This window comes from Carlito syrichta, unplaced genomic scaffold (genome assembly GCF_000164805.1).
Source record: "Carlito syrichta isolate Samal-C Ts95f unplaced genomic scaffold, Tarsius_syrichta-2.0.1 Scaffold107934, whole genome shotgun sequence".
NCBI classification, from domain to species: domain Eukaryota; kingdom Metazoa; phylum Chordata; class Mammalia; order Primates; family Tarsiidae; genus Carlito; species Carlito syrichta.
The window spans coordinates 99,795-111,494 of NW_007052030.1; the positions used below are offsets into that span (position 1 = coordinate 99,795).

General features: G+C 42.0%; 1 protein-coding gene across 1 annotated transcript in view; it reads left to right on the forward strand.

Annotated features, from left to right (window-relative positions):
• The window catches only part of CUNH7orf72 (chromosome unknown C7orf72 homolog), a 78,257-nt gene that overhangs the window by 59,311 nt on the left and 7,246 nt on the right, over positions 1-11,700 (forward strand). Inside the window, exon 8 of the mRNA XM_008067933.1 lies at positions 9,530-9,637. Within this exon, the coding sequence (XP_008066124.1) occupies positions 9,530-9,637 (108 nt within the window). The remainder of the gene's footprint in view (positions 1-9,529; positions 9,638-11,700) is intronic.

Below are 11,700 nucleotides of genomic sequence, written 5' to 3' on the forward strand. Positions count from 1 at the left end.
ACCAAAAAAAAAAAAAAAAAAAATTCTTAAACCTATTGCTAAAGTCTTTTCTGGAAGTGTCATATAAGTTTACAGAGGAACCGGTGTTTATGTTCAACATTCATGCTTTCCTTCAATGCTAACATTGAAGCTCATCAAATACCATTTTTTGTTCATACGAATGTGTTCATTATGAAAACAACTCAACTATTTTAAAGTACAAGTAAAATATGTCTTCCATCGCCAATCTCAATAATAAAAGTTTGACTTCTCATGTGCATTTATGAATGTTTCATGTATATGCGTATGCACATCGTGTGAACATGTATATGTGGGTTGTGCATGTGTGTGTAAGATTGAAATGTGCATTGGCTATTTTTCCCATATTAAAATCTTTTTAATGTCTGCATGTTTCACTATAAGGGTATATTAAGTTTATGTAGGCCAAGTTCTGACTAAACTATCATTCCTATCATAAACAATGTAGCAAAAGCAACCTCTGCATATAACTTTGAACAGTTATATATGCATTTTTGTAGGGGGAAAAAAAACCTAAAAATGGAATGACTATATGAGTTTTCTTGTTAAAATTAAAATATTTTCTAATTAGGTAGGGGTGCTCAGTTTTTAAATGGCATTTAAAGAACTCAAAATATTAATATGATTTCTACTGTAATTCCTAACTTATAACTTGAGAGACTAATTTAGTAACGAGAAGAATCCTATGTTTCTTCAACAAACGTACTGGATCTGGGTATGTTCAGGAATTTATTTTTTAATGATACAAATTTCACCCCCACTTACAATCTGTGTCAAACAGAAAAGTTAAGGTAAGGCCGAGATAAGGATTCTCCTCCTTTTTTACAAAATAAATCAAATTTTTTCTCTCTTTTTAATACAAAATCCATATTCTTTGTAAGAGCTCAAAGAACAAGGTTGAGCCGGGCTCGGTGGCTCAGCCTGTAATCCCGCGCCTTTGGGAGGCTGAGGTGAGTGGATTGCCTGAGCCCACGGCTTCGAGACCCGCCTGGGCAGCGAGACCTCATCTCTACAATAAATCAAAAAATCAGCTGGGTGTGGTAGTGCATGCCTGTAATTCAGCTACTGGGAAGGTTAAGGTGGAAGGATCGCCGGAGGCCAGCAGGTCGAGGCTGCGGTGGCCGGGAGCGGCCACTGAACTCCAGTCTGGGCGACAGAGTGAGACTCCAACTCAAAAAAAAAAAAAAGAACAAGTTTGAAGGAAGTTCAGCTGCTTTTGGTAATTTATTGTCCTATGTAGTGTCAATGCTTTGCAGTCATGAATAATCCGTACAAGGCACATAATAATTGAGTGAAATGTGAACGCAGATCTGTACAAAGTCAGGATCCCAAAGTATTTAATCCTTGTCCTTTCCTAAGGAAATGAAGAGAGACAATGGATGGGCTTTTTCTTTTGTAATGGACTCTAAATGTTGGAGCTACAAATATGCATCTCACATATATGGGAGAGAACTCTTGAATCTCATGTACACACATCTCACCTTTGTTTTTCTGATGAAGAACTGGCCCATGCTGGTGAGGCCCAGGCCCAGATCACAGCGCAGAACAACCTGTGCCCTCTGATCCCAAACCTGGCACGTACAGTCACCATTTACTGCTTTTTCCAAACCAAGCAGCTGCCTCTACTGTACTGTCCTCCATTAAGTTGTAATCTTTCATCTTAAGACAGCACACAATTTCACATTGACTACGCTTTTTGACCTCAATGATTTCTGTGAGGAAACGTTTGCAAATAAAGAGGAATTGTCCAAAATGGATTCCCAAGCAGCCCCTGGGAAAGGTCTGAAGTGGAAAAAGGGAGGCTTCCCTGTAGGTCACTGGGGCTGTGTGGCAGCTTAAAAAAAAAAAAATTCTTACCACAAGCAGGTTAAAGAAATAACTCTATGAATAGTAGTTCCTTACATTAGCCCAACACTTCTGCCTTTTTGGTGCATTTTCACATCTCTACTCCCTCATTTGTATTTCAAATTGTGATGAGACCAGAGGTGCAGGAACCAATTCCATCCCCGTTTTACAGATAAGGAGACTGAGGCCAGGGGAAATGACCTACAGAGCCCAAAGTCATGGCATGAGTGGCAAAGAGAAGTCCTGAGAACAGACCTCCTAATCCCCAGGGCAAATGCTTGCCCTTAACCCACATCATACATGTCTTTGGTCTCTGGCTAGTAATGGTTTCGGTCTCACCTAAACAGTAATATAAAAGCTTTGGGCTATATTATTTCTAATCCCCTTCTAAGTGAAAGAAGTGAGGATTCTAAGAATACAGGACGAAAAAAATACATCCCCTGCTTGATAATGATACCAATAAAAACTACAATTCCTGAAAAATACCTTGGGGCCACAACACCTTATGACATTCAGAGAAATGCAGCCCAATGACCCACAGTCATGACAAAATGATTCTAGTTTCATTTGCATTTCTCATTGAACAGTAAAAGCTGACAAATCCCAACTCACAACAGATCTCCTCTCTTTTCCTGTCTAGTTGCATGCCCCTCAGGGGTCTCTTGGCCCCTCCTTTTCCTCAGCCCAATGGGCTGACCCTCCCCGAAGTCAACTCTTCCTTCCTCTCCAGCTTGCTTGCTTCTCACCTCTCCAGTCCTGCCTACCCTCCCCCACACCTGCGGCTCCTCTCACACTGTTGCTATACCCACTGCATGCGGGGCCCAATGCCAGACCTTTGCCAGCATCACATCACCCCCAGCACTCCTTCAGAGAGTCACAGCTACCCTGACTCTTGGCAGATGATGGGTGAGGATGGCTCAGAAAGCTTCAGTCTGGTCTGAGTCACACAGCTGATTGGAGCAGCCCTAGAGCTAAATGTGTCCATCTTATGCACCCCTCTCCTATTTAGCATTAGTGGTCTTGGCCCACTTATGTTAAACCTTTACGTGTGCATTTTAAAAATAAAAATTAGGAGCTAGGCCTGTTTGATTTCTGCCTAGAGCTGTATCTGATATAGAATAGTTCTAAATAAAAGATGGTCACGTTGACTTGAACTTGCAAACTTACACCCCACCCTGCGTAGGTGCAGTCTTCTCTGATCAACAAGGTTGTCCTTGGCAGGCTGACAGCAATGCCAGTGGTCCTTCCATCTGGTTCCATCGCATTGTCTCTAAAGCCCAGGCTTCTGGGTTGGGTTCCAGTTCTATTACTTGCCAGCTTGGTTGGCTCCAGGCATGTTACTTAGACTTTCTCTGTCGCTGCTTCTTCACCTATAGAATGCATATGATAATAAAACCAATGGTACAAAGTTACTGTGAGAATTAAATAGCCAATTCATATAAGGCATTTAAAAGTGCACCTGGAGTACAGTACACACTCAGTGAGTCCCAGTCATGTCTATGGTGCAGAGAGAGAAGCTATATGCATGCCTAATTTGTAGGCACACATACACCACATATATTCTACATATAATATGGTTTTCCCCATATTTTTATTTTCTGTTTAGCTTACAATTATACACCATCTGTGCTCTCTTTTTCTGATTTACCAGACGTCCTCATTTTCTGAAATTATTTCATTTCTATCTTATCATGCTTTGTTGGAAACCAATTAGTTGTAAACGTAGGCAATACTTATGTTCAAATTTATCCATTAGTGAACAAAACCCCAGCTTATTTGGGATTAGGGAGTACAAAAGGAGAAGTTTGAAGGACTAGAAGCTATGAACCAAAGACAAAATGGAGACTACTCATTTTTAAGTGGGTTTCTGCTTCTCTCTGCTTTCTTCAAACAGGGAGGTGGAATGCTTTGAACATGCAACTGATCTGGAAACTTATTTCACAGCCTGTACATTCTAGTATCTTTAATAGCTTTGTTTCCTGCAGCTGAAAACTAATATCTCCTACCAGCAGCAGTCTAAAGTGTCCCCCAGAGAGTATTCGCTTCTGGATAGAAGGTCAATGTATTTCACTTAAGATGGGCAAAAATTCCGTTTGTTATGTCCCTGCACTCAAGAGTTAAATGGAATAGGTTTAGAAGCAGTGTGGGTGAGTACTTTCGTTTTCAAATATTTGGCGGTTTATTATGCAACTGAATTCATTCTCAAGCCTGAGCTACTACTATCAGTCTACTATTTCATGATATGTTATTATTAGATATGATGTCATATAGTATAATAGCATTAATATAATGTAACATATGATACCATTTAGCATCAATAACCAGCATACCACAGAGGCACAGAGACATGCCTAAGTGTATGATGTTTTACATCAAGCCCTTTGTGTGTTTGACAGATCGCCTGTGTCCATCCTTCTTACTTCTTAACTGCTCCAAGGCAAGGCCATGACTTTAGAGGCATTTTAATTCTGCAGGTGTTTTAGAGGCAGTGGAAAAAACCCTCTCACACAGATGTAGGGGATTTCCTCTATAACATGCCCAGAAGCTTTCATGAATGTTGGGGGAGAGACACACACACATGAGTGACTTGGCCTCCTTTGGTTACCTCTCCAACTGACAGCTACACTTTTTAAAGGAAATTCCAAGAAATCCTAAAGGGAACTGCTTAGAATCTGGCAGCTCAGTTAACTCACCCAGATCCCTCCAGCAAGTCGGCCAAAGCTGCACTAAAAGAGGCTCCAAAACTTAGCGGCACGGGAGAATCATCTGGAGGGCTATTGAAAGTCCCAATGCCCAGGTTATGCCCCTTGCTAATTAACTCCGAACATCAGGGATGGGAACCAGTCATTGGTCCCTGCAAAGATGCCCCACTATCTCAGTGTGCAGCACCATGGGAAAACTCTCTCTTACCATTCTTACAGTTGTCTGTGCTGGATAAACTTGGCATTCTCCACTTGCAAGACCCTTATTTTGTAAATGTCACCTGTCTTTAAAGTCTTGTATTTAAACCAAAATTAGGTGAGTATCTATTGAGCACTAATGATGTGCCAACTACTTTCACATTCATTTAATTTCTTTAATCCCCAGAGTGGCCCTCAGAAGTTGGTGGTATCTTTATGCTCCAGTTGACTGAGCTGAGGCCCACAGAGCTTTCTTCACTGGCATAAGATCCCGCAGTTGCTGAAGAGGCAGAGACAGGCTTGGAATGGAAGCCTGCCTCTCCATGCAGTGGACTTCCCCTGCTCTTTAGCTGCCTGATTTTCTTGGTCTCACAAAATCCATCATTTTGTACTGTTCATTCTGGTATGGCCCTTGGAATCATCTCTCTTCACTTTATTAGTCTCAGGGTGTCCCTGATTTTATCACCAGCAAGCCAATAAGACATCACCAGTACAGTCTTAGAATTACATACATTGAAGTGAATTATGAGATTTATAAGCGCAATTCTGTACCTGGTACAGTAAGTCCCTAAGTACGGATCTTCGAGTTGTGAACTTTCAACGAAGTGAACGTGTGTTCGAATGTCCAATCATGCAAGTTAGTTCACAGTTCATGTGTCTGGCATACATTGTCATGTGTGCATACCCTTTATAAGTGGTTGTGGTTTTGTGTACTTTACTGTATAGAGTACAGTAGTACAGTATCTTTATTACAAATCCAGGATGTCTGGAAGCAAGTGTAAAAAGTAGCAGTGATATAGATGTGCTGCTAAGAAATGCCAACTAATAATGATGGAAACAAAGGTGAAAACAGTTGAGAGAGTGGAGTGAGGCAAAAAGATGGTAGACATCACTTGTTCTTTTTTTTTTTTAGTTTTTCTTTTTGAGACTCAACCTGCTGGGTTCCGGCGATCCTTCCACCTCAGCCTGCCAAGTAGCTGGAACTGCAGGTGCACACTATCACGCCTGGCTAATTTTTTGATTTATTGTAGAGATGAGGTCTCACCAAGTTGCCCAGGCGGGTCTCGAACCCACGGGCTCAGGCAATCCACTCACTTCAGCCTCCCAAAGCGCGGGATTACAGGTTGAGCCACTGAGCCCGGCTCCACTTGTTCTTAAAATATGAATTGTTCAACCATCGGCACGATTCTAAAGAACAAAGGCAAGATCATGGAACATGTGAAGTCTGCTGTGCCAGTGGTGTTGACAATAATAATGAAAAAATGTGAAAAGGTGATGGAGGAGATGGAGAAACTTCTCGGTGTATGGATGCAGGATCAGTATCAGAGTCAAGTCCCACTCAGCTTAATGCTGACGCAAGAGGAAGCTAAAAGCCTTTATGAAGACTCGAAGAAGAAGCGTGGTGAAGAATCAGAGGGGCACGTCTTTTAATTCCAACCATGGCTGGTTTCATTGGTTCAAGGCTAGAGCCAACCCTCACAATATAAAATAAGTGGTGAAGCGGTAAGTGCAGATACGAGAAGTGCCCAGGAATTTCCTGAAATGCTTAGAAATATTATTGAAGGTGCATATTTACCCAAGCAGGTTTTTAATGTGAATGAGACAGGACTTAACTAGAAGAGAATGCTAGGTTGATGTTACATCAGTAAGGAGGCAAAGTTGATGCCAGGCCATAAAGCTGCAATGATAGGTTAAGTCTGTCATTAGGTAGCAATGCTTCTGGTGATAGGAAGCTGATGCCTCTCTTACTTTATCATTCAGAGAACCCAAGAGTCCTTAAAAACATAGCCAAAGGCTCTCTTCCTGTTGTGTGTGTTACCCAGGTCATTTTCCAGGACTGGTTTTTCCATCACTTTATCCCAGAGGTAGAGAAATACTGCTTGGAGAAAAAACATCACATTCAACATTCTTTTGCTGCTTGACAATGCTCCAGTCCTCTCCCCATTCATGGACAACTTTCATCCTAACACCAAAGTAGTGAATCTGCCATGAATTCTGCATCACTCATCCAGCCTATGTACCCGGAAGTTGTAGCCGCCTTCAAAAAATATTATTTATGTCACATTTTTTGTCAGGCAGTAAAGGTGAGTGACGAATCAGGAACAACCTTGCAACAATTTTGGAAGGTCGATAACATCTCTAAGGATATAAAAAACATTGACTTTACTTAGCGTGAGGTTACGGCTGTCACTATGAATGGTGTTTAGAAGAAACATTGTCTGCAGTTGATTCACGATTTTTTGTGGATTTGAGAAGGTGTGTGAGAAGTTCAAAGAGGTCTTCAGCAACTTAGTGACCCTCAGCGAGAAGATGGCACTAGATCTGCAAGAGGACGACTCCACTGCACTCCTTGCTCTGCAACTCAAGGGGCTTACCAAGGAAGACAGGATAGACTTGGAAGCCCAGAGAAAGGATGAAGAGAGACAGGAGGAAGAAGAAGTAGCTGAAGAACAGAAGAGATTCATGATGCAGGAGATGGCAGGGGGATTTCTTCATTTGGGGAGGCACTGTTCGTTCTTGAAGCACAGGACCTGAATGTGGAATGGTACACGAAGGTTGCAGCAGCCGTTCAGAACGCCATCCCGTGCTACGGTGTCACCTAAGGTGAGAAAAATAGGCATCACCAAATCTTTTTTTTTTAGTGAGAAAGCAGGATTTATTGAGAGAACAGCAAAACTCCCACAGTGGGAGGGGACCCGAAGAAATTGCCCTGAATTGTTTTTTTAAAAGGCCAGTTAGAATTTGATCCACCAAGGAACAAGAACCTGCCATCAATATCAGGTGAGAGTGACGTTGCAGCTGGCCCTCTGTCTCCGATTGGTGACAATCCTGCTCTGCCACCTCTTGCCTCCTCTCCCTCCTCCAGCTAGTGACTCTTCTTGCCTGCTCACTCAATGCCAGCCCCTGTATGCCAGCTGTTGCACTGCACGACTGTGCTTTTCAAGGCACTGTACTGTAACATTAAAAGTGTCTTCTTTATTTTTTGTGTGTTTTTTATGCATGACTTGTGTGATAAGTGTTATAAACCTATTACAGTACAGTACTATTAGCCAATTGTGTTGGTTGGGTATATAGGCTAACCCTGTGGGGCTTCCCAACACATTGGACTTACTAATGCACTCTCAGAATGGATCCCCTTTGTACGTAGGGGACATACTGTCTATATTTGTCCTCTAAAATTCTGATACTACCACATAATCAATGTGGGAAAGACACCAAGAAGCTACAGTATGAATCCTTAACATTTTCCCACTTCACTCTCGCTCAAGTCCTTTCGATGGGTATCATTACCAGTTGTCCTGGTTGAGGAAAGAAGACTCTAGGAGACCGTGCCCGGAATCCAGATCCAAGAGCTGATGAGCCAACTGGAGCACACACCCATGACACTCACTTCTTTCTTCTTTCTGCCTCGTTCCCTGCTACTTTAAGGAGCTACCTCCCTTAAGCTTCACATTACAAAAACGACTCCTAAAATAAGTGGTTCCTGGAGAAGGCTTTGTCTGGCTTATTAGATATGTGGAAAAAACATCAATTAAACCACACCCTCCACAGAGGAATTGTCCCTCACCTTCTGCACATGTGTGGTTGTTGCTACCATGTTGCACTCTGTCTGAGTGCCGATTTTGAGTAAGGAACCATGCCCCAGGAATGCCCGGCTTGCCAAGAAAGGCTCCAGGGGTGAGAAGTGCAAACCCATGAGCCGAGCAGAAGCTGCGAGGTGCTGCCCGACCCTTTCCTCAATCGGGTGGGTTCATGATGATGACCTCTCTGTTGCCTCCTCTGAAGCCAGGTCAGCCAGCAGAGGCCGTAGCACTGATGTGATTCCACAGAGCGATGTGCTGTTTAACTGAGCTCATGATCAGTAGAGAGTGTATTCTTGCACCCTGGAATACAATGTAAATCTTATTTTCTGGAACTCCTTGCAGTTGGGATGGCACGTGATAAGTAGCACATAGGGCTGAACCTCATACAGGGCCTGGCCTGTAAGGCAGCTCTCCCCACCTCTCAGGAAATAATCTGTGTAACCCATTTCTTATGTGACAAAGGCAAAAAATACTGGTTGTTCCTCATATGCCTCTGAACTACCTATTTAAGACTATCTTTTGATTGCTTGGTTACCTTTTCTCGAGGTAAACAAGATTTTATCTATGCACCTGACACACTTTCCCCTGCATTTTTGTGTTTTCCTTTTTTTCTTCCTCTTTCACTGCTGGGGAAAAGCACAGGGAAACAGAAGAGTCTGTGGAATTAAATAAACAGGTTGATGTAGAATTAATGTATTGGCTTTTCCTTGCTTTCAATGTTCAACTTTCAGAAATCTGTAATATAGTGCATTGTGGGTGATAAGAAAAACATTTGATAAACGACAGCTGTAAATGTAAGGGTGTATATTCGTTAATATTGGGACTGCATTGCAGAGTTATGTGTGGGGTACACGTCTGCAGTTTTGTCAAGAACTGGTGTCTTCATTATGAGACAGAGCTTGGCAGTGAGTCATGTGTGTAAAAGACACAGAAATGCAAAATAATTGAAAACCATGCACTTGAAATGAATTTTTTTCAACTCTAGCATAGAGCTTCTACCTAAACAGCTCTGCATCACTCTTGCCTATTTGTATCGCCCAAGTTCCAGACCATATACAGGAAAAAAAAATTAGACTGCATCCTCCTTTATATTTTTCATATTTGGGTGCTAGTTGCCATGACTATTTCACAAATCATTATTTTAATTTCTTCTCTTCCCCCTCTTTTAACTCTTCACTTTAGTGCTGCAAATATTCCAGGATATACCGGCAAGGTTCATTTCACAGCCACCCACCCAGCAAATTCTAATATTCCATCAACAACCCCATCACCAGATTCAGAACTGCACCGGTAAGTATGAATCTTATTTCTCTATTTGCTCAGATACATTAGGAGGGGAAATCCTAATTATGGTTATGCCATTAAAGAACAATTAAATACTAAAAGTGAACTTATGTTGTTTTTAAAAATGGGCATCAAGTCTAAGAAGAAGAGAAGAATCCATGTCCCTACTGTGGGGAACTTGATGAGGTCTTATGCATGTCTCCTTTTTGAATCTTACCCAAAATTATACTGACAACCAGATGGAGATGAACGTTTATATAGACGTTGCGTATTAAGGTATTGAAGGCACATTAGGAGACAGCATCTTTGCCTCTTACAGCTCTGCAAACACATCATTTTTCTGCATTATCATTAGAAGATGCATGGGACATACTTACATCAGATACAGATTTACTTCTTGTGAATAACCGCCTTGTTTTCTGTCAAAGGCAAAATTCTGTTGAGAGTCACATGTTTTTTTTAAACTTCATTTTTTTGCAATTGAAAACAGGAGCGGTTAGGTGCAAGGTTATGGAAGACTTCTTTATTGAAGTTACTAGTGAGAAGCAGCACGTTATTGCTCATTATAACTCAAATTTGAAAGCATCTGATGGAAGTCCTGGCCTGGCAAAAGAGATGACACAGTGTTGAAAATGTAAATATGGTCTGAAGCAGGTCTAGAGCCTGGCCCAGTGCAAATGAAGGCACTATCACAGTAGAATGGTGCAGCCAGGGAAAAGAAGGGTAGTTCTCCCCTCAAAGGGGAGCCTGTTCTCCTAAATCACATTCTTTTGGTAGAGGATTTGTTTATTTATCAAACGTTTATTGAGGCCCAGGTACTGTTCGAGGCATTAAACACACAGGGCTGGACAGACAAGATCTCAGCTCTCAGGAGCTTACACCTTGGCTTAAATGATAGACACTCAAGAAGCACACAAGTAATGGGATAAATGAAATAATTCTGAATAGTGAAGGATTGTGCTATGAAGAAGGGCACTAGTTTAGCTCGGTGGTCAGGGAGGGTTTTCTGAGGTGGTGACTGTCGGGCAGTGATTACCAAGCCAGAGCTTTTGCCCTGATGGACTCAAACTTTCAGAAAGGCAGCAACAAACAGCAGCAGATGCTATGAACAGGCTTCTTGGGCCACGGTTCCTGATCTACCCAGGTGCTCCTCCCCTCATTTACTCAGCCGTTTGTTGGTTGATTTGTACATTATTTTATGGAATCAACAAATGACTACTGTGCTCCAGTTATTCACAAGAACTGTTTGCAAGGAGTTCACCATCTCATAATGAGCAAGAGATAGCAACTACAACAGAGGATGCTGGCAAGCGTTATAACACCGATAATCACTTCCACGGACTGAGTGTTTTGTTTGTACTCAGTTTTCATGTTACCGTCCTGGGACCCCAGTGAAGAAGCAACTGTTACTATATCCATTTTACAGATAAGGAAACTGAGGCACACACAAGCTGCAAGGGGATCTGGGTGGGGGCACTGAAGAAGACTTCTCGGAGGCAGCAGTTCATGCAGCGATTTGGAGGAGCACAGCTTGGTCTCGGGTATTTACAGGCCTGGACAGGGCTCGGCATACTGAGGGATCCCACAGCTAGCAGCCCCTCGTAGTGCAGTAAGGAATCATGGAAGGGGCCTCTGAGGGACACGACTAGCCTTCTGCATGTCATTTTGTATAGAGAACCCTATACGTCCCATAATCCCTGTATGCCCAGCCTTTAAGAAGGTGCCTGCTGGCAGAGGGCTTCCTCAACATGTCCAGATTCTGCTTGGTGATTTTCTAGAGTATCTAGGTCATCTGATAAGAAATTTTTAAAAGGAAGGTAGTTGGATTTCTAGGCTGTATTTTTAATTCAGTTTCCTCTCAAGATACATTTTTCCCCATCTCAATATTTACATGTATTTTTTACAAAATAAATTCTATTGTGTACATCATTACAACATATTCTATGATGAGACACATGTATACAGTAAAACTATTACTATTGTGAAATAAACTAGCATATCCATTATTTCTATAGTTAGCCATTTTCCTCTTCACCCATGGTAAGAGCAGCTATAATCTACTCATTCAG